Genomic DNA, 24,099 nt, shown 5'->3' with positions numbered 1-24,099 from the left:
TTTCTTGCCAGTACTGCTTGGAAGGTGCACAGTCTTTTATCGGTGATGGGGATAGCTTGCTAGTTGTGGGGAATCTTGTTGCTCCAGTGGGTGAAAAAACATCTTTCCAATTACTTTCTCATAACCCTCAGTCTCCAATAATTCACCTGTATCTGCCTGTGCAGAGCAACAAATACATCCATGATCATGGGTTTCCTAGGCATCGTCTAGGATTGAGAAGGTAAAATAACGAATCTATGCCACAGGGGAAGCCTGTAGCTTGCAATGATCGTGTTGGTGTTAGCTTTCCTAGTTGAGAGACCTGTGGACTGAGTCGATTTCTGGCTGTAGGTTGCAAACCTGTTTCCTTCTTGTCCATGAGGAAGGACTCCTTCATAACCTTCTGGGAAGCAGAGATCACCACCGCAGATTGAGCTGGGATTACTAGAAACAGAGATAAGACTCTTTTGGGTGCCTGGTATTTGTTGCCCAGAGACTTTCAGAATACTGGCTTAAAGAATGTGATCCTCCATACCACATAAGCTTACTTGACAACTTTGATCACAATATATTTCAGGGAATAATTTGAGTCTGCTAATGGTATGTACGTTCATTAATTCTATGGTGGGATACAAGTGTCTAATTATGTTAAAAAAAATTGTTTTATGCGATCTTACAGAGAGCAACTTTGACTGTCAAAGCAGTCTCTTAACTCCACCTCTACTTACTTTTAGGATATACATATCCAGTGGCGGCCGGTAATTTTAGGAGGGAGTGGGGCGGGCGGGAAGCACACTAACACTCATTCACTCACACACGCACTCACATCCATTCACAACACTCATCAGCATTCAAACATAAACGCATGCACCAAACATTCATTTAAAAAATACACACACAACACACATACACTTACCTTCAGCTCGGAGGTCCCAGGAGGGTTGGGACTGCTGCCTTTCCTTAGTGACTGACCTTAGGTCAGCCAATGAGGGAAGGCAGCAGTCCCAAATCTGTCGCAGTGTGGGATGGGGTCAGTGAGACTTCTGACCCCACCCCACTCTGTGACGAAGTGTCACTGATTGACACTCACCCTGGGCGCTTCAGGGCTTAAACAAAGTCAATTGGTGACGCTTTCCCTCATCTCCGAGGGGGAGGCCCTCGAGGGACCTTTGTTGAGCCCAGGAGGTCACGCCCATAGGAGCTGTGACATCTTCAGCCCAGCAAAGTTCAGCTCAGGTAGCCCTGAGTCTGCGCAAATCACGTTTGTCTAGCTCCTGGCTGCCTGAGCTGAACAAAGGGTGTCTGTCAGGCTGACCTTTGCTCAGCCTGAGAGGCACTCTTCATGAGGGGCAAAAGGTGGGTGGGGTGTGGCCCCTCCACCCTAAAGGACAGGCCGTGGTTGTACATATCATCATGTTAAAAGAATATGCAAATTTTTTAGATAAATAGATGTGGAGTTAAAATTGTAAAAATACATTTACCTCTATATTCTTATCTTTACAGTATATAATAGTGGATATTCTGCAGTCAATATAGTTGCAGATCGATCATGTTGCCTTAATATATGGCCCAAAATACCCCTCTGTTGTACATTTTAAGAATACACCAAGTCACAAAGGAGTTCTGTAACCACCTTTACAAGCTTACAGATCTCACAAGTGACTTACAACGGCCTCATAATGTACAGCAAGGGGTTCGTATTTCTTTTTAATACATCGTCACAGTATAACCCTTCCCACAAACTACTTGCATACTTGAAGTGTTGCTCTTTCATTCCAAAGAGATATGATGTCTGTAAACAAGAAGAATGCAAATAGAAACCCTTGTGCAAAATTAAATACAACAAAAAAGATATTTGTTTCAAAAAGATATAAAGATCAATTTAGGATAAATCAGATTTTTTTTTTAAATGCTCTATGGCAAAACGAATAGAAATAATCAGAGCGTCTATCTTTCCTATTATTACTTAAAGCTTGGAAAAAATCAACATTTTGCCATACATTGTTCCTTTCTGCTTATCACTGTTGTTCCAGAAAAACAACAGAAGAATGAAAAGCTTTTTTTTTTTAACTGCAACTTTAATAATGTTCTGTGACCTTTCTTTTCCCTTGGTTACTGGCTCTGACATTGTGGCGTCATAACTCAACTGTTCCTTAGGACCTCTTGTGCATGGCTCAGTGTTAACCTTGGTGTTGTCATTAAAGCATTTAAAAATATGTCAACAACCTTCATTAAGACAAGTAATGCTTGGATTCAGCATGCCAATAAAACCTTTCTTGACCATGATTAAACCATATATCATTTCAATATCATTATTATCATTGTCAATAAAGCAATGCAATTTCAATATAATACGTGCAATAATCTTTCATCTGGCTTTAAAATCCTGCCACTGCAACTTTAAGAACCATCAACAGGTGTCCTAAAACTTTAGTGCCCTTGTATAAATTCTAAAAGTGCTTGAAAGGATTGAAAACTACTGCTGGAGTCCTTAGTGTAATCCCTTGCGAGAGTTAGAGCGACATTTTGGGGAGCACTCCTGGGGGTCTGCAGTACCTCTGACAGGCCAAAGAATACACTTGTTGATGGTGCCTCTGCCCTTTCTGCGCCACCCCAGAAGCCTATTAGCAATCTTTTGTAGTGCCCCCGAGGATTCAGGGTTTCTCCTTTTCCTGTAGCAGTGAATATTTAATTAGTGACTTTATTGCTTTGAAAAAAGCTTTGTACTGAAAGTGTCCTTGCTAGATTTGTTCTTTTCCCAGCTATGTCCTCTGCCTCTGCTTAAAGGCAACCATTGAATGCTTGCATATGCGGAAAGTTTATTTCTGTGCTGCACAGCCAGCTCCCTTCCCAGCTGACACACTCAGACACAGCCACAGGGAGCAGGGGAGGCACACTGCATTGGTAGTGCTGATGGGATGCTCCTCTTCTGTCCCAGGGGTATGGGTTCCTCTGGAGCAATGTTCACGTGTGTCAAGCCTCATCAGATGGGGTCCTTGGGGCCATGGATGATCATGGTGAGGAGGCCCCACACCTGGCCTGTGCCCACACATGCTTATGTTTGGCCTCCAGATATTATTTTTCTTCCTGGAGCTGGGTTTAACTGCTCCTCATGATGCTAGACCTCTTTGCTATCTGGGTGTCTGGCACCTGCCTTTACCTTGGGCCCTTCAACAGTCCCTCTGCAGTCGGTCACAAAATACCTTCTCTGCCACGTGTCTCATGGCTTCGGCTATTGCACAGAGCAACTGCCTGTCAGCAGAGGAGTCGGTGACCCCTCCTTTTGGATGTCACTTATCTGCAGGGCAAGATCACGGTCGATCCAGACAAACTCTCAATGCCACTGCCCACAAGCAGGTCCATCCCTTTCCTGACCCTCAAAGTGCCTTAGGGGGCCAACACCACTGGCACTGGAGAAACACTACCAGTCTATTGGTTCCAGTTGGTGCCAAAGTCCTTAAGTCAACCTTTTCATTGTGGGTTGGATGGCTTCTTCTTCCTGCTAGGTATTCTTTTGCCTTTGTCACTCCCAGGTCCAGTGCGATTTCAACAGCCTGTCCATTTTGCATGGTTTTTACATGGGGGTGGAATGTTCTAGAAGCTAGGTATCTCTGACTAATCCTAACGTATCACAATGTCACTCAACCCCTTCCCCAACCATCCCGAAAAGCTTCTGGTCCATTTCAATGTGCCAGCTTGAAGCGGTCTACGGAAAGAGCATACCTGAGAGCCTCACCCCCATCCCCAACCGACTTAGCTGACTTATTCCTTCTCAATAAAGCTTTAAAGGGGAAAAACCCTTTGTGTTTGATTCTGGAGGTCTGTCTGTCCTCCTCTGTTTCTGTTGGCTTGGACTTGCCCAGTCCAGGTGAGTTGTGAAGAGCTAATTAGGGTATGCAAATTTCCTCACCACCACTTCATTTCCCAGGAACAGGGACACGCACTGGCAAATAGCCCTATTGTGTGGCAAGGCCTTTGATCCTCCTGCTGGCCAGCAGAATAATTAACTTGGCCCAGTATGGGAAAAAGGCCTGGAATATAAGGGCTACCAGTAACACAAAAGTGACTTTGAAATGCACTCACACTACATTTATACCCTAGGAATGATGCATGACCTGTATCTCTAGGTTTGTGCAGAGTGAGACTATAGTGGTTTAGGTTTCAGCCATAAAACTCAGTAAAGATTATAGGGTCTGATTTAGAAGTTGGCAGAGGGGAATACTCTGTCACAAACATTACAAACAGGACACAGACCTATCCTTCGTATTACAATCCCATTCTATCTTATAGGGAGCGTAATACGGTGGACAGGATATCCATCACGTTTGTGGTGGAGTTTTCCCTACACCAACATCTAAATCAAGCCCATAGACTTTTTTAGTTATCATTACAGATGTCCACTATGAATTCCCACTCGCATTATAATGCCCACATCAGGACCGCACCAATCCCTGAGGGGCTCCTTCTTCAACATGCTACCTCTACACACGTACCTGGATAAACAAGACGATTGCCTCAAACACTTAGTGCACACATGTGTGCGCTACATGCTCATGTGTTTATGAGTAAACAGCCCAGAGTCTTATATCCCATCTGTGCAACAGCAGACCTTATCTTAAAAGTGGACACTGGGAGTTAGCATTCTCAATTATTTTTGCAAAAACCCAAAAAATCCAGGAGTCAACTTAAATCACGGACTTCAAAGAGAAGTTTAGAAGTGGGTTTAATATGACACACTACTTAAACAAGAGGTTATTTGAGTTTACTCCCTTGGACTTTTTATGTACTGCTTTGGGAGTGTGATTGGTTGGTCAATGTATGTCAGGGGTTTAATAGGACAACTCTTCTGTACTGGAATTGTGCCTTACATATAAATATCATCCCATTTCTGTCCTGCTTGCTGTACAGGGGCACTGTAAGGGGTCACAGTTTCACCTCCACAAAGTGACGCTAGGTAGAAACATGGAGCCTCAGCTTACCACCACTCAAGAAGCAAGAACTTCCACATAAGAATAATCGCTCAGCCAGCCAAACATAAAAACTGTAATGCTTTTGAGTTAAAACAAAAAATTGTGACTGAGTGCAAAATACAATGTGCTACTTCCAAGTATGTTTAGGTATGCGTGGCATTGAGAAAGGGGACTCCGTGTCCCAGGGCAAAGCTGCAAGGAGGAGGGGCGGAGCCTAACCCCTGGCGAGCGCTTAATAGCGCTGAACATTGTACCGCCGCACTGGATGCGTGGCATTGAGAAGGGGGACTCTGTGTCCCAGGTGAAAGCTGTAAGGAGGAGGGGCAGAGCCTAACTCTCGGCAAGCGCTTAATAGTGCTGAACATTGTATCGATGCGCGGGCCACACCCGGACCAAGGGTGGGCCTCTCCTTCGCCCATCACCGACCGGAAGAGGCTGGGGTGGGCCAACCCTCTTAGTTCCAGCACGGCGGGTGAGCGTTCGACTCAACTGACTATTGTATAATCTACTGCTGATTTTGACCTCCACCCACTCTTTCATTATTTTTAAAATTGGTTGTGGCTGACCTCCTGTTCCCTAGGGAGGCCCTCCCTGGCATATTGTGAGGATGGGTAGGAGAAGGGCCCTGCAAATTGGGGACCAGTGTGGAGGAGGGAAGGGAAGGGAAGTTCAAATACAACGCTGCGCTCCTTTCTTGCCAGAGAAGGGGGGGTAGTTACCAAGGAGTTTGACTTGAGGGAGAGGAGACTTTCACTGGAGATGGGTGATTGGCAGCAAGTCTCCTTAGACATTGAGGCTCTAGGATCATCGGAAGATGAGGATGGGCCCCTACAGAGAGAGCAGGGAGGTTTGCTTGAAGCCCAACTGCCAGCACAAATAAGGTCAAATGGTAAGACTGGCACAATAAGGATGAGTAAGAGGCTTCTGATGGTTTCTCCCCCGGACAGCGGTAGCCTCCCTTTGATAAAGATAAAGGCATTGAAGAAAGCTGAGAAAAAATTAAAACTGCCTCTGTCTGTAAATTTGAATCCTACGGGTGTATTGGAAGGCACTGGCCTCAATCAGTCCCCAGGTCTCGCTGTTTAAAATATACTGAGGAAGTTCAGGGAGATGATTGAGGCTAGTTTGGCCCCAGTTTTGGAGAAATTGCAGGTGCTTGAAAATGCAGTTTCCCTGTTGTGTGGGCAGGAGAGGTCTAGCCCAGTTACAGCTGAGGGTGACCACTTGGATTTCAGTAGTCAAGGATTACCATCCAAGGGGATGATCCTATGTGAGGGACACCCTAGGGCCCTGGATAGAGACATGCGGCAATCCAAAAGTCTTTCAAATTTGGGGGCTCTTGGAAATTGTGTGGAGGGTCCCTAGGCTACCCAAGTTGACTCATCAGCAGATGTAAGGGGAAATAACAGGCTGAGAGTTGGAAGGCCAACTGGTAGTAGGCATATGGAGAATGGAAGGGAGTCTCAACAAAGTTGTAAAATTCTAGATCCGCACTTGAAACAAAGTTCTCTTCTTGTCTGTTTGGAGCTCCCTCCAGCCTGCGCTCCCTATGTGATGGTACTTACAGATGTTCCTTCTCTAGCACCAGGTATTAGTGAAACCACTGACCAACTAAAAAAAAATACTTGTCACTGGCTGAGTAAAAACTCTGAGCGATATTCTGTTTGTCAGATGAATTTATTGGATTGCTCCTCGAGAAAAAGTGGGGAATGGGAATTGTATTATTGTAAATTGTAGACATCCAGGTCTGGCCCAGCGGCTCCTTTTGACACACAGTTTGGCTTCCCAGAGGAAGGAAAGGATTGGTATGGTCCCCTTGGACTTCTTTTATAATCATGTTAAGCAGACTGTCGATTTTCCAAACAGGAATCCTAAGAATCCCAATCTAATGCAGGGTGTTTTACATCCAACTAGTATGGGGAATGACCCCATTTTTATTTCTGATCTGGAGGGGGTGGATTGACGCTATGTATGGAGATCTCAAGTGGGCACAGTAGAACCCCCTAAAGCTATTACGAACATGGAAGATCAGGGTGGAAAGACTACAAAGTGCTGTCATATTTCATGGAATGTAGCAGGGTTTGACACTAAGCTATTAGATCGTGAATGGATAAGGTTTCTGGTTCAGTATGATTTAATTCTACTTCAAGAAACCTGGTCGGATGGGCTGGCAGCCTGGGATGGATATCAAAAGTTTGCAGTCCCGGCCCCTCTGCCTTAAGGAGGGCATCCTAAAGGGGGACTAGTTACTCTAATCCAATTCTCTAAAATAGGGAAAGCGTATCAAAATACCTGCAACCATCAGGGTAAATTGATTGTATGGGTAGTCTTTCCAAATCAATTTAATGTCCTGCTGGCAAATTTTTACAATGCTGTCCGGGACTCTGGATGTCATTGGAGGGGTTCGGTTTGGAGTTCTGTGCTGTTGTGTCAGGGGATTTCAATGCCAAGATAGGGCAGCATAGTACAGTGGTGAATCCTTTTGAGTTGGATCACGAGGTAGATATAGCTGAGGGATTAAAGGATCCAAGGGGCAGGGATTTAATCAACGGCCTACAGAGCTTGGGTGTTCTGAATACTTGCAACATGGAAGTTGTGGGTTCACATCAGGCCCCAACCTTTGTAGGCAGAGGGGCCGGAACAACAATCGATTATATTTTTGTGTCCCCATCTTTAAAAAACTTGGTCATGCATGTTGAGGTGGTAGAGAAGCACTTTAGTGACCTTAAGCCCCTCACAATTTTTTTTAATTCTCCTGAGATTTTACGCAAATCAGGGTGGGCAGGGCCAGCTTTGGTGAGGACTAAAGATTAGGGTATGAGACATAGATGGAGACAGATAAATATCCAGCAAGTAGTAGAGAGGGTGGTGGGTGAAAATCTAAATTTGATTACAGGCATACTTCTGGCAGAATCACCCAGGTCAGGGGAAGTCATGGATGCTATGTTTAGAGTAGATGTAGTTTTCAAAGATTGTTTGATTGTAGCTGCTCAGTTCTCCGGTAAATGTAAGGGTGGATGGTTTAGCGAGCCCTGCTATGAGGCAAAGAAATCCCTGACGGAGGCTTTAAATGAACATCTAAGCGATAAGGCCCACTTAAGAGATGTGAGGGCTCAGTACAAAATTATTGTAAGTGCAAGAAAGCTAAAGCTCCAGGAGCAAGCCTGGGAGAAATTGGAACGTACAGCAGACCATAAGAACCTAGGCCTGTTTTGGATGGTTGTAAATAGGGGTTCAATTGAGACAGAAACATCTGAGGGTCTGGGCTGCAATATTGCCTCTGAGGTTTGGGTGTGTCATTTTCTGTAGAATTTTCATGGAAGCCCCCTATAAGAGAAAATGGGTAAACTATATGATGAGCCCCCCAACTTAGCTATTAAGTTCACACTCTTAGAGATAGGGGAGGCGCTACATGGCAGCGCTAGTAATAAAGCCCTGGATACTATCCTAATGGATCTCTACAAATATTGTCCTCAGCTGTGGGTGCCTATCCTGCTCAATGTCTTCAATGCAGCAGTTAGCGTGGGAATCCCTGCCACCTAGAGATCGGCATGTATTATTCCTGTGTATAAAAAGGGTGATCAAAATGATTCCAAGTCATATCGCCCAATTTCACTCCTTGATTCTTTAGCTAAAAATTTGGGTCAGATTATTTTAAGGTGCATTGAGGATTGGATGGCTGAAAATGCAATTGTGAGCAGGCTGCAATACGGTTTTAGGGAAGGACTTTGTACCCAGGAACAAAATCTGCTTATGCTGATTGGTAAATACATGCAAGCCAAGAAGGGATATTTGTATCTTGCGTTCATGGATCTCAGTTGTGCCTTTGATAAGGTTAATCGGAGTAAGCTGTGGGAGAGGCCAACCCGGTTGGGTATGGATTCCCAAATTGTGGAGCTGCTTCGTTATCTCCACTTAAGAACTAACACTAATGTGAGGGTTGGGCCAAAGGGGGAATGCTCTGATTTGTTTGAGCTTAACAGGGGTGTACGCCAGGGGTGTGTCCTGGCTCCTACCAATTTCCTTCTGTATATAAATGGGCTGTATGACTTTCTAGTTGAACGCTGTAAGGATGCTCCTAAAATCAATGGTAAGAGTGTCTCGGTATTGATCTATGCTGATGATGCAGTGCTCATGGCCCGCACCATGAATGGTCTTCGTGAGGCGGTCAAAGCCTATGAAGTTTTAATGTCAGCTTTAGACCTAGTGATAAACTGTAGTAAATCACATTTTATGGTGTATGGTAAACCATTGAGTAGGGTGGGAGGGCTGAAAATAAATGAGGAAGTAATTAGTAAGGTGCAGGAATTTCCTATTTATGGGTTAATTTCGATGATAAGGGCACCTGGAAATCTTGTATCTCAAGGAGAGGGGTGCTCTTTAATGCCACAGTTGGTGCCTCGTTTGAGTTTGCTGCAAGGGTGGGTAATAAACCTATTAAGCCCTTGTCTGAAGTTTATAGGCACAAATGTCTCCCAGTCCTGTTGTATGGGACTCCACTTTGGGGCTTCACGGAAAATAGGGCCCTTGCCATAGAGGCAAATTATTTCTGCAGAAGGTTGTTAAGAGTTGGTCAAAATACCTCTGGCTTCTGTTTGCATGCAGAATTGGATTTAGATTTCATAGAAGATACCATCAAGATTGCTCCTTTTATGTTGTGGATCTCTTTTTGGACTAATGAGTTTGCCTCTTTTAACAGAGAAATCCTGCGAGACTGCATGTTGTGCGACCATGCGAAAGATATTCCCTGGTTGATGTCTATAAGAAAAGTAGCCATTGTACTTGGGCGGCTAGATATGTTTAAGGCCTCAGAGGGTTTAACCAGCTCTGATAAGCATTGGGCAACGGAGAATTTCCTAAACATTTTAGGGGCTAAGAGGGAGGAGGAGGAATTAAGAAGAAAATCAGTAAGGGGTTATATAATGCTAAAGATGGGGATGGGTCCAGAGGCATATCTCCTGGAGATTAGACATGTTAGTGAAAGGACTCTCATTTCGCGATTTCGTTTGGGGATATCAGAAGTAATTTGTGTTTTCTGTTAGGCCAATTTGATAAAAAATCTATAAAACTGTGCCCCTGCGATGGAGTGTCTCTGCAGACTCTTATTATTGAGGTCCAGGGGTTTTGTGCAATATCATCCAGCTTTTTTGTGATTGTGTATGGCTTCTGATGCGCTGGTGTGGCTATAAATTGGCGGAACAATTTAAAATATTTTTGAGTGTTTTTATAATTTTGTTTTATTCTTATTGAAATACCATCCGGGGAATGACATTTTTTTAATGTAACTTTTATATCTGCTAACTATTATTAGGTTATGGGGTAATAAATTATGCGATTTAATGAAATTCGTTTTAAATCTTCTTTAAAACTATTTATTGGGCAGGATAGTTGCTCGATTGCAATTTTGGAAGTGATTTTTATTATTTTCTCTTGAATAATGATTGTCCGTGTTATGTGATGAGTTGCTTATTTATTTTTATTGTTGATAATTTTCAAACTAAATAAAATGTTTTGATTGATTTAGGTAAAATAAGACTTATAAAATAAAAATAAACAGACTTAAAACTGTCAGTGTGTAAGCGGATGGACAAAGCATTGGCACACACATTCTCTACCTAAAGCCCCTGTTAAATCATATGAAGCCCACCAGGCTACTCACAAACAGATTCAATTTAACAGCGATTAGGCATATCTGTCAATGATCTGAACGTTTAAACAGGTTGCACAGCTTTTGCATTCATGAAGTGATGCTGTGAAATGAGAAAATTACGGTTTTATTGAAGGGAGGCCAGGCAATTGCAATGCCTTGGTTTTGAGAAAAAGCCTCAAGGGTCTTTCCTAACACCACATAGTAATACTTAGTTTGATGAAAATTCTCATGCACACTGGTACCAGCATTAGGGTTGGTATCTGAATTGGTGCTCATCAAACGTTTTTGCCTTCTGCAGACAACCATTGCGGCCAACAGTGGTAAGAGCACCGTGGGAAGCTGAGGAGTCCTGGGCCCCCTCTACATGGCTTCCACTCAATAATGGTGGCAGAATGCTTCTTACTGGGCTTATCTTAACTCTACCAGAGCCAGTGGAATGAGTAATTGTTTTCACTTTTTCCACCTGGCCACTCAGTAAATGATAGAAGGCTGTGGAGAAACTCAGCGACCCTACAATGAGTTGCTTATCAGCAAATTGGAGATTATTGATGGGTGACAGAAGGAAGGAAAAGAAATAGAAATGAAGCATGACAGATGTAGGTAGGTGGCAAATTGCGAGTTGCAATTTGCGAGTCCGAGTGACTCGCAAATTGCAACTCGCAATTTGCTATGCAGAAAGGTGACTCAGACACCTTCTGCGACTCGCAATGGGGTCGCAAAGACCCACCTCATTAATATTAATGAGGTGGGTCGCAGTGTGCGACCCCATTGCGAGTCTGGGCACTCACGGGGATGGTGGCCTGCTAGAGACAGCAGACCACCATGTCCGTGACTGCTTTTAAATAAAGCAGTTTTTTTTTTACATCTGCAGCCCGTTTTCCTTAAAGGAAAACGAGCTGCACTTGGAAAAGAATACCGAAACCTTTTGTTTCGGTTTTTTCAGAGCAGGCAGTGGTCCATAGGACCACTACCTGCTCTGAAAAAATATTTTGTGATCATTCACAAAGGGGAAGGGGTCCCATGGGGACCCCTTCCTGTTTGCGAATGAGTTACCATCCACTTCAAGTGGATGGTAACTGCGAGTTGATTTGCGACCGTTTTCGCGGTCGCAAATCAACTTACATCGTGTTGCGAGTCGCAAATAGGAAGGGAACACCCCTTCCTATTTGCGAGTCAGAAACGCATTTTGCGAGTCGGTTCCGACTCGCAAAATGCGTTTCTGCATAGCGTGGGGGCTTTTGCACCTCGCAAACAGCGTTTTTCGCCGTTTGCGAGGCACAAAAGCCTTGCTACATCAGGCCCTAAGATAGCCCTTCATGTTTTGTTCCCTCGTACTTTCAGTGTGATCCAGAACTTCCAAAGGCTGTAAGGTCAATGCTAAGAAAAGCAGGGGGGTCCTGAGGTCCACGCTGGAAACTCTGGTGAACTTTAAATGAAAGCTTTAAAATATTGAATTGACCTGAAAAAGGCCATTCTATTCATAGTTAGGGTCATTCTAGCCATATTAAAGTTTTTTGAATGTGAAATGATTGTTGTTTCATCTTAGGGCTAGTGTTTCCCACAATGCTTTGCATTCACCGAAAATGAGTGCCTTTCACGTAGATGTACATTGTGGGTTCAGCAGAACAGAGAAGTCTCATTTCTTCAGTGCAGATTGAGATTTACTTTTTATGAGAGTAAATCAACTGCAGTCTACTAGTGAGGAAGGTATAGTACTTTGGCATTTACGGCTGTGATTGTGAATTAATGATAGTCTGAGCCAAAGACCTTACAGATTCACAATGGAATTTCAAGAATGTCCGGTATTCTTCAAATTTGTTCCTCCTCAGTTAACCAATAATGTTTGTAAGATTTCTTCCATCAGTAGTGTGCAGCTCCTGTGGTACCTGCATTGAGCAGGAGACCCCATTTCAGCCTGCATTGTATAAATGTCCCATTACTCATTTTAGTAGAGACTCAAAGCCACTGGGGTATGAAAGTCCCATTAGCCAGTATCATGCAGTGTGTTTCGATGCTGTTTATAATCCCTCCAAACTTCTTCATCCAGGACCTGCAGTACTGTCCAAAGACTAACAATTCACCTAGGGTCATTGGTCATACCTTTCCCACAAGTCCTTGGTATTATGTATGACTTTCCCTCTCCCTCCTTAGCCTGACATTTCCAATTGGGCTTCCAGATTCACCTTGGTCAAATCTTGCTATAGTCATTGACAACATCATATCTTGTGATCCTATCAGAAGTGTTTATAAGTTGTAGGTGAAGCCTCCTTCCTTCTGATGTTTCAGGAGTTGCACTGTGTTTCAGAAGAACCAGTGATAGAAAGTAAAGTTTGTTCTGCATCTGTTATAATTACTTGCACTTCAAAATCTGAGGTCCATATATCTGGGAGACAAGCATTTGTAGTTTGGTTTATTAGATGCTTATACATCCAGTACCATTGCATGCCCCTTTTTCAATCTCACCTCCAAATCTTCTTTTGCTGTTTAGGTGTCAACAAGAATCGAGGTGTACAAGGAATATAATTACTTACCCATAATCATTGGGAGCAGTGTGGGTGGTTTGGTATTGCTGGCTCTCATCTCTGCTGGACTTTATAAGGTGAGTGAAGTTCTATAACCTTTATTGATTCTGCACTTACTGTGCTTGTTTGCTTTGTGTCAATTGAAGGACCAATAAGAGGGTAAAATGGATGGCTCAGTTAGGTTACAAAAAAGTGCAGAAAGATAAATATTTAGAAGTCAGTGTGATAGCTATCATTTGGGGCCAGATGAAAAGGGAGGGCATTTGTGAGTTTTAGGACAGCCACAATGAAGTTTCCTCCTCCAAATTAGGACCATAGAGTTGCAGGATCACACATTCCTTCCTGTCAGTTCTCTGGCGATTATCAACATATCTAGAATTGTTATCCTAGATCACTATGTGTATGGTCACACATTTACTGAAGACATAATTTTGCTTGAATAGCTGCCAGTGAAGGGAATGGAGTCTGCCAATCAGGCAAGTAATGTTAGTAGTCAGTCAGTCATACTAACTTTATTCGGATGCACATGGTATCCATAAAAGTAAGGACATTACAAACACATTAAAAACATATAGAAAAATACATAATGTGGCACCTGGCCCTTTTTGCAGGGCCGACCCCAGTCTTTTTGCCTCCTTCCTCCTAATTTTTCTGACCAGTTTTTGTTGGCTTTTGGACTCTGGGCACTTTACCACTGCTAAAACAGTGCTAAAGTGCATATGATCTCTGTGTAAATTGTATTGTTGATTGGTTTATCCATGATTGGTATATTTGATTTACTAGTGAGTCCCTGGTAAAGTGCACTAGAGGTGCATAGGGCCTTTAAATCAATTGCTACTAGTGGGCCTGCAGCACTGCTTGTTCCACCCACATGAGTAGCCGTGTAAACATGTGTCAGACCTGCCACTGCAGTGTCTGTGTGTGCAGGTTTAAACTGCCAATTCAACCTGGCAAGTGTAATATGTAAGGCACCCCTAAGGTAGGCCCTAGGTAGCCGTATGGGCAGGGTGCAGTGTATGTTAAAGGTGGGACATGTACTGATGTGTTTTACATGTCCTAACAGTGAAATACTGCCAAATTCGGTTTTCACTGCTGCAAGGCCTATGTCTCTCATAGGTTAGCATGGAGGCTGTCTTTAAATAATGTTTAAGTACAGTTTCCGTTTGAGAGCAGATAGAGGTATGGAGTTTGGGGTCTCTGAACTCACAATTTAAAAATACAACTTTTGACAAAGTTGGTTTTAGATTGTCAGTTTCAAAATGACATTTTTAGAAAGTTGGTATTTTCTTGCTTAATCCATTCTGTGACTCTGCCTGCTTGTGTATTTCCTGTCTGGGTCAGACTGACAGTTGGGCTGTTTATAAATTCCCTCTACACAGTAACCCAGAGGGAGCTGGGATGTAGCCTGCACATCCTGATGAGCCATCTGTGCTAGGGTGGAGGGAGGAGTGGTCACTTACGCCTAACTGGGATGTGCTTGCTCTCACACAATGCAGCCTCCATCCCCATGGTGTATGTCTGGGGCCAGACCTGGGCAAGGCAGGATCCTGTGAACAACAGAGACTTTTCTTTGAAGTTTGCCTACCTCAAAGGCAGAAACGACTCAAAACCCCAGATTTTTAGATTTACTTCTGGAACCATGAGGAATTTCTGCCAAGAAGAAGAGCTGAAGAGCTTAGGAGAAGTGCTGCCGCCGCCTGTGACTATGCTTTGTTGGGCTATCCTACAGTTGCTGCTGCTGTCTGTAAAAGGGGACAAAGACTGGACTTTGTGGTATATTCCTGATTGTGAAGAATCTCAAAGGATGTGGACTGAGCCTGCCTCCTGTTTTGAAGTCTCAGGGCCATCAAGGACTTCCTTTGCCAGTACCTGGACTCTCTGCTGAGACTCCTGCCCTGTCAAGTGGTGCCCTATCCAGTACATGGCCCTGGAAAGGTGAAGCTGGTAGAACAAGGACTGAAATCCATGCACAGGGAGATGTGTGTGGAAAAGTATGCAGCACAACCTGCAATGCTGCTGTAAAAACGATGCGCCACCCGCCTCATGGCTGATTTCAACGCATCACCTGCATTGCAGCTAGAAAAACGATGCAACACCCACTTGTGGCTGCAGTAAACAAGGCAAACCCCACGCAGCCTTGTATCCCATCACTGTGCAGACAGATTTCCCACGCATTGTCGCTGGGCATCAAACTCATTGTGAACCTGCGCGGATCTTAGGTGCCCTGTCTGGAAATTGATGTGTCGCTCTCTTGCGAGAGAGAAAAAACGATGCATTGCCTATCCGGCCGGAGAAGAGACAGCATACAACCTCACTAACCAGTAAGGAATCGACGCATCGCTGACTTTTCCAATGCACGCTCACCCATGCTGCTTTATTTTAGACGCAAACCAGGTACTTTGTATAACAACAACGTTTCCATTATTTTCTATAGAGGAAGACTCTTTTTATTTCAAAAATTCAAATCTTGACTTGTGTATGTTGGATTTTTGTGGTTTTGGTCTTGTTTGATTTAGACAAATATTGCTGATTTTTCTACACTGGTATGGTGTACATTTTGTAGTGTTTGCACTGTAATGTGTGTGTTAGTACAAATACTTTACACATTGCCTTTGAGTTAAGCCTGACTGCATGAGCCAAGCTACGAAGGGGAAGAGCAAAGGTTATTTAAGTGTGTATCTCCATTGCCCTGACTAGAGTGAGGGTCCCTGCTTGCTAACAAGTATATAGTCATACCTGTCCTCCAATTAGATCAATCACCTGTGAAGCATAAAACAAGAAGTCACAGCACCTGTGAGCAACTCATCACTAACAAAGTTAGTTAGTTAGTGGAGGGTACCTGGAGGAATTTAGGATGGCACATGGTAGGCTCTTCATTTGCATGTACTTTTTCTGGTATATCACAAAGTAATGTCTTGACACCGTGCTGAAACTGCACATTTTGAAAGAGGACTTTGGCATGCTATAGTGGCAGTTTAAACTTAAAACTTTAGAGTCGTATGTGAATTGCAGTAAGGAGACCATGAGATCAGAGCATATAAAAACTTTCAATTCATTTATAAATATTTTGGCCCATATTTATATAAAGTTTGCACCACCTTAGTGTCATTTTTTTACGTTAAAGCAGCACTAACTTAACTCTGTATTTATATTTTGACGCTAGACCAGTCTAGCGTCAAAATATCTGAGTTAGCGTCATTTTTTGGAAGCGCCAACCCACCTTGCGTTGTATTGTGACAGTGATATGCAAGGTAGACATTCCCTTCCAAAAAATGACACTAGCCCTACAGTGCCACATTTACCTCCTGGCGCTAAAAGGACGCACACTAAGAAGGCAGATCCAAAAATGCTAAGGCCGATTAGTGTCAAAATTTAACGCCGGGTCAGACCAGGCATTAAAGTGATGTTAGGCACATTTCTATGGGAAACACCATGGAATCCAACATAGTGTCACTAATTTGGGCACATAGAGGCACACCCCAACCCCCAGCATCACCACCACCCACTCCACAGTGACACTACAAGAGGAGAGAGCCCATCCCGCGTATTTGTGCTTAACTGTTGTGCATCACTGGGGGCCACTTACATGAGGCCCCATGGCTGACACTGGTCCTGTTTGGGTTGTCCTGGGGACACTGGTCCCCTGTGGTGGACACTGTGGTTGTGACAATGTCTCCTGTCTATTTTCAGACAGCTGTCATTTTTTGCCTGCTTGTGTGACCAAAAAATGACACTAGGCTGTCTAGCAGCAGATTTTTTGCCGCTAATCAGTCCAGCGTAATTTTTAGCCCACCCGCGTCATTTTTTCTAAGGCCTTCCATCACCATCTAGCGTCATTTTCTATGATGATAACCATTCCTTAGCGCCATTGTGCATAATTTTTCAAATATGGCGCTAGGGAATGACGGTAGCTCGCCTTACATTTTTTGACACACAACCGCTAGCAGAGATGTGTGTCATTTTCCATAAATATGGGCCTTTGTTTTTTTATATTTGAATGTCTGCACAAAATGTTTCAAGGTGCTGTGTTCCAAACTTCCTATCCCATCGACATAAGGCAGAGTTAAGTCTTCTTACATTTAAAAGATTGGATAAAATATGCCTATTTTGTGTGGATATTTACCATGACTGTCCCTGTCCAAGTAGCTGAATAGAATAGAATTTGTAATAAAACAATATTACAATGATGCTGATGGTGTTAAGAGTTCATAACCCAAGTGTTGCCTATGAATGTTATGTATTTGAGTATTAGACAGTTTTGTGTGGACATTAACAAGAAACATCTTACACTACGGCAGATCACACAATGCATGTGCTGGAAAATGGAGGCAGATTACGGAATCCTTTTTAAGGTTTGAATCACAGGGGCTCGTGGAAGCATGGGAATTCTTGAGCACTATTCAATGTCCCACACTCAGATCTTCAGCACTAACACTGTGAGGGAGGAGTAATGCTCGATTGAGAATGTAGACCAGTCATTATACAATGTGAGATTGTGTTAGCCTATGATGAGAATTTGGAAGTGCATGATGTAGGAGGCTGGACTGGCTTGTAGTGGGTACCAAGGGGAACTTACACCTTGCACCAGGCCCAGGTATCCCTTATTAGTGTAGAGGGGTGTCTAGCAGCTTAGGCTGATAGAAAAGGTAGCTCAGCAGAGCAGCTTAGGCTGAACTAGAAGCTCCTACAGTACCACTAGTGTCATATGCACAATATCATAAGAAAACACAATACACAGATATACTAAAAATAAAGGTACTTTATTTTTATAACAATATGCCAAAAGTATCTCAGTGAGTACCCGCTGTATGAGGTTAGCAAATATACACAAGATATATGTACACAATACCAAAATATGCAGTGATAGCAATAGAAAACAGTGCAAACATGTATAGTCACAATAGAATGCAATGGGGGCACGTAGGGATAGGGGCAACACAAACCATATACTCTAGAAGTGGAATGCGAACCACGAATGGACCCCAAACCTATGTGACTTTGTAGAGGGTCGCTGGGACTGTAAGAAAACAGTGAGGGTTAGAAAAATAGCCCACCCCAAGACCCTGAAAAGTGGGTGCAAAGTGCACCTAAGTACCCCAAAGAGCACAGAAGTCGTGATAGGGGAATTCTGCAAGGAAGACCAACACCAGTAACGCAACAACAATGGATTTCCTGACGAGAGTATCTGTGGAACAAGGGGACCAAGTCCAAGAGTCACGATCAAGTCGGGAGTGGGCAGATGCCCAGGAAATGTCAGCTGTGGGTGCAAAGAAGCTGCCACCAGATGGTAGAAGCTGTGGATTCTGCAAGAACGACAAGGGCTAGAAACTTCCCCTTTGGAGGATGGATGTCCCACGTCGTGAAGAGTCGTGCAGAGGTGTTTCCGTGCAGAAAGACCGCAAACAAGCCTTGCTAGCTGCAAGGGTCGTGGTTAAGGTTTTCGGATGCTGCTGTGGCCCAGGAGGGACCAGGATGTCACCAATTGCGTGAGGGGACAGAGGGGGCGTCCAGCAAGAAAAAAAGCCCCCTCAGAAGCAAGCAGCACCCGCAGAAGTGCCGGAACAGGCACTACAAAGTGGAGTGAACCGGAGCTCACCTGAAGTCACAAAGGAGGGCCCCACGACGCCGAAGGACAACTCAGGAGGTCGTGCACTGCAGGTTAGAGTGCCGGGGACCCAGGCTTGGCTGTGCACAAAGGAAATCCTGGAAGAGTGCACAGGAGCCGGAGCACCTGCAAAACATGCGGTTCCCAGCAATGCAGTCTAGCGTGGGGAGGCAAGGACTTAACTCCACCAAACTTGGACTGAAGAGTCACTGGACTGTGGGAGTCACTTGGACAGAGTTGCTGAGTTCAAGGGACCTCGCTCGTTGTGCTGAGAGGAGACCCAGAGGACCAGTGATGCAGTTCTTTGGTGCCTGCGGTTGCAGGGGGAAGATTCCGTCGACCCACAGGAGATTTCTTCGGAGCTTCTAGTGCAGAGAGGAGGCAGACTACCCCCACAGCATGCACCACCAGGAAAACAGTCGAGAAGGCGGCCGGATCAGCGTTACAAGGTCGCAGTAGTCGTCTTTGCTACTTTGTTGCAGTTTTGCAGGCTTCCAGAGCAGTCAGCGGTCGATTCCTTGGCAGAAGGTGAAGAGAGAGATGCAGAGGAACTCTGATGAGCTCTTGCATTCGTTATCTAAAGAATTCCCCAAAGCAGAGACCCTAAATAGCCAGAAAAGGAGGTTTGGCTACCTAGGAGAGAGGATAGGCTAGCAACACCTGAAGGAGCCTATCAGAAGGAGTCTCTGACGTCACCTGCTGGCACTGGCCACTCAGAGCAGTCCAGTGTGCCAGCAGCACCTCTGTTTCCAAGATGGCAGAGGTCTGGAGCACACTAGAGGAGCTCTGGGCACCTCCCAGGGGAGGTGCAGGTCAGGGGAGTGGTCACTCCCTTTTCCTTTGTCCAGTTTCGCGCCAGAGCAGGGCTGGGGGATCCCTGAACCGGTGTAGACTGGCTTATGCAGAAATGGGCACCATCTGTGCCCATCAAAGCATTTCCAGAGGCTGGGGGAGGCTACTCCTCCCCAGCCCTAACACCTTATTCCAAAGGGAGAGGGTGTAACACCCTCTCTCTGAGGAAGTCCTTTGTTCTGCCTTCCTGGGCCAAGCCTGGCTGGACCCCAGGAGGGCAGAAACCTGTCTGAGGGGTTGTCAGCAGCTGCAGTGGAACCCCGGGAAAGGTAGCTTGGCAGTACCCGGGTCTGAGCTAGAGACTCTGGGGATCATGGAATTGTCTCCCCAATGCCAGAATGGCATTGGGGAGACAATTCCATGATCTTAGGCATGTTACATGGCCATGTTCGGAGTTACCATTGTGACGCTATATATATGTTGTGACATATGTATAGTGCACGCGTGTAATGGTGTCCCCGCACTCACAAAGTCCGGGGAATTTGCCCTGAACAATGTGGGAGCACCTTGGCTAGTGCTAGGGTGCCCACACACTAAGTAACTTAGCACCCAACCTTTACCAGGTAAAGGTTAGACATATAGGTGACTTATAAGTTACTTAAGTGCAGTGGTAAATGGCTGTGAAATAACGTGGATTTTATTTCACTCAGGCTGCAAGGGCAGGCCTGTGTAAGAATTGTCAGAGCTCCCTATGGGTGGCAAAAGAAATGCTGCAGCCCATAGGGATCTCCTGGAACCCCAATACCCTGGGTACCTCAGTACCATATACTAGGGAATTATAAGGGTGTTCCAGTATGCCAATGTAAATTGGTGAAATTGGTCACTAGCCTGTTAGTGACAATTTGGAAAGAAATGAGAGAGCATAACTACTGAGGTTCTAGATAGCAGAGCCTCAGTGAGACAGTTAGTCATAACACAGGTAACACATACAGGGCACACTTATGAGCACTGGGGCCCTGGCTGGCAGGGTCCTAGTGACACATACAACTAAAACAACATATATACAGTGAAATATGGGGGTAACATGCCAGGCAGGATGGTACTTTCCTACACATGAGGCTATTTTGTCATTCCTCACATGAATAATATGTGTAAAAGGTGAGCGTCTGCAAACATGTATGAATCAGTAAAGACAGATTCTGAAATTTGTGAAGTTCCCAACTTCTGAAGAAGATTTGTTCAGTGAAAGCCTGGGAATGGGATACACCATGTTGAGGAAGCATGTACTAAAGCCAGCGATAGTGGCCTAATTAAGACTAAAGTACTCCAACTGTGTCCTGTTCTTGATTTTGTATACTTAGGGAGGAAACACTTACGAACATTCTAATAGAAGTGGTGATACATGGTCGAAGTCAGATAATATTCAATTATATACTTGAGAGAAGATATCAAGACTGCAGACCATTGAGGGGGTATTCATATGAATTTAGTTTATGATCAAATGGAAATAAAAAAATACTCAATGATGTCTCATTTGACTAACATCACAAACACAAAACATGGTGCCATTTCGGAAAGCTATTTTTCGGGCCATAAGCGTACATTTACAGTTGACATGTAATCATGTCATAAACTTAAAGAAGGATTTGGTTGAGGCATAAATGGATTTATTTCTGTACAATTCTCCACAGCAGGTGCACAGTAACAAACCCCTCACTGGGTGTGGGCACAGCAAGGTGCTCTTTGCCGTCACATTTGGTAAACACCCACAAACTATTGGTTCAACCCATTTGCACCCTTGGCGTGGTTAGAGCTTCACACTGGTAAGGGGCTGGTGTAACCCCCTTTCCATTGTGGCAAGGGAATAGATCACTCCAGATGTGCTGGGGGGTGTGGAGGAAGGAGTTTCACCATGGGGAAAAACGTGTTACTCTGTGTAGAATTGTATACCTAGGGCCTTATGAATGTTGTGGAATTGGATGGGATAATTATTGCATCCAAATAAATTCTATGAAAATGTGTCCACAGTCTGGCAGGTGCAATAATTATCGCCAATCCAGTTTTTTGCCCTGAAAAGGTAGCGCAACATGGGGATCATAGTGCTTACCGCACTATTTTCAGGGTCTTTGTCACTTTAAATTCTACCAGGTTTGATACACTGAAATGTAATGGTATTTACTGGTGCAATAAACATTGCCCCACTTTTAATTGCGATCGATGTTTGCCCAGGGATTGCCCTTTTCTGAGCCTCCTATACTTTCTTACTCAGCATATGAGAGCACAGGGAAATTGTTAGGTGACACATTCAGTACACCGGAAAACAAGTGCCGGGCGCAGCTTTCCAGGAATACTACTCCTAATGTTTGTGGATTCCAAAAAGTTGTAAATCTGTACCCTGAGCAATTCAAAGACTTTTAAAGGCGTCTTCCATGCAATGCAGTGCAGCAGGGGAACTTGCTGCACTTCTTTCTGTGAAGGGAAGATTACATAAATGCTTAATATTTACAAAGACATTGAGCATTTCTTCTCTTTCCTTGCGCTGACACACTGGGCGCTGCCTAGTGCCAACTCAGGTACCTTTGCACTATAATTCAAGAGTACCTATGTTACAGGCAGGATTGTTTCTGTGTGGAAGGTGGTACCTTCCTGCACAAACACAATCCTTAGGGGTGCATTCCTCTTTCCATATGTCTTGCAGAATGCAGCATGCATAGAAAGAGGAAATTATGAGGAGAAATGCACATATTTCTCCTCAGTATGCCTCTGGCCGGTAGGCATACCATTTTGGCACAAACCCAGGTTTAAAAGTCTTTGTAAATCTGGGTTTGTGTAAAAATACATGCTTGGGTGCATGGAAAGGCCATCCTGTGATCACCCATGTAATGCCTATTCAATGCGAAGTAACACAAGGCAGCGCCGTGCATTGCATTGCTTTACTTTGTGTAACTAGACCACGTAAAGCCACACAAAATGGCATTGCATGCCTTAGTACATTCCTAAAATCATTTAAAAAAATCTTAGTAAATCTGCCCCATAGTGTAATGCACACTATGAAATTAACTGCCTATAGAAACCGTGCATCAGCAAGAAAAGCTTTGTTTCGCTTTCCCAAAGTGCAAAGGACTATCCATTTACCTTGTTTCTTTAGTCAGACTCACTATATTCTTCCTTGATTCCTTCTTTTATTATAACTACTTTGCTTTCATTTCCAGGCGGGGTTCTTTAAACGGCAATACAAGGAGATGCTCCAACAAACCGATGACTCTACTGCTGCTACTGCTGATGACCTATCTGCACCAGCGACTGAAGTACCGACATAAGCAAGATTCTAATGGAAGCCCCTGGGAGCTTGACCTAATAGACCAGCCTCATTCTTAACCTGTTCAAGGGGATCTATACCTGCTGGTCAGGGTTCAGACGGAAACCCACTACTGCCAAAATGAAAGAAAAAATAAAACCCTGCTATGTTCTTAGAAGACAGTTCTGTGAAGAGTCTCGCCGCATGTCACACGGAAGAGGCCATCTACCCCAGGCGTGACTGGAAGACTGTCAACGACGGCTCCCAGTGAAAGCCTGAGCCAGACCCTGCAGAAACCCCAGCAGCCCTAGATCACATTGAACAATTTAACCCATCCGTGCTTCACACTGGCAGGCAAGCATAGACTGGGCCCTCTAAGGGCACTGGCCTCCAGTCTAAGACCAGCTTGACCTACAGCCCCTTAAGAGAATGATGGAACCTAGAACCGATTGGACAGCCAGATGTCCACCTAACTGGGAGCCTGCCAGTATCCCATTGTCAATAAGTATAATCATTTGTTCTTTCACATGATCTTCATATACCACTTTTGTTTCTCAATGCTGTACATGACAGTTTTTACTATCACCCATTTAAATGGTACGAAATGTATCCACCTCACCAGGATGGAAGACGAGTTGGCCATGTCAGGATTCAATCTCCTGACCTGCATTTTACTGTGTGTTTCTGTGGTGAGCGTTTGACTTACTTAACCATCCTGCCTGCTTTGCCATAATCTTCTTCCTTGGACAAATTGCTCAACAAACCTAATAGAAACATGACCTTGCTCAATAAACCTAATGGAATCATGACCTGAACTAGACTATCACTTCTTCCTACTTAAACTTCTCGTCTGCTTTTGCAAAAATCTAAGAAAATCTGATTACAAGAGTCAGATTATTTAATCAAGGATTAGTTACTGTACGTGGACATGCACAAAATAATGTTAGGGTGAAATTAGCAATTTAACATTTGACACCCATTTACTTTTCCTATATCCAATTATGCAACATTCAGTAAACCTCCTGCAATATAGGTGGTCCTCTACTAGTCCCGAGTTTTCTGTTAGCAACACTCACAGGCTCATTTAGAACCTGATGGGCGTCCTGTTGACTTGTTAGGTCGGCAGAGACATGGCCTCTAATCCTCTTGGGGTACACCACCCGCCACATTTAGGGATTCCCATCAGGCAGGCATCTCTGTGCCTTCAATGGAGCCACTACTGCAGGTGTTCCACTAAATGCACTGAAAAATATGTTTTTCTATCCGCTCGGGAGAGTTTTTCG

The 24,099-nt window shown here is 44.2% G+C and overlaps 1 protein-coding gene across 2 annotated transcripts in view; it reads left to right on the top strand.

Annotated features, from left to right (window-relative positions):
* The window catches only part of LOC138304332 (integrin alpha-M-like), a 628,283-nt gene extending 604,658 nt beyond the window's left edge, over positions 1 to 23,625 (top strand). Inside the window, exons 29-30 of one of the 2 annotated variants that reach the window (XM_069244296.1) lie at positions 13,088 to 13,198; positions 22,731 to 23,625. In XM_069244296.1, the coding sequence (XP_069100397.1) occupies positions 13,088 to 13,198; positions 22,731 to 22,838 (219 nt within the window). In that variant the 3' untranslated portion in view covers positions 22,839 to 23,625. The remainder of the gene's footprint in view (positions 1 to 13,087; positions 13,199 to 22,730) is intronic. The other variant, XM_069244297.1, reaches the window with a different exon arrangement.
* Positions 23,626 to 24,099: the final 474 nt, after the last annotated feature.

Source organism: Pleurodeles waltl, chromosome 7 (genome assembly GCF_031143425.1).
Source record: "Pleurodeles waltl isolate 20211129_DDA chromosome 7, aPleWal1.hap1.20221129, whole genome shotgun sequence".
Taxonomy (NCBI): domain Eukaryota; kingdom Metazoa; phylum Chordata; class Amphibia; order Caudata; family Salamandridae; genus Pleurodeles; species Pleurodeles waltl.
This window is presented reverse-complemented; position numbering and strand designations above follow the sequence as displayed.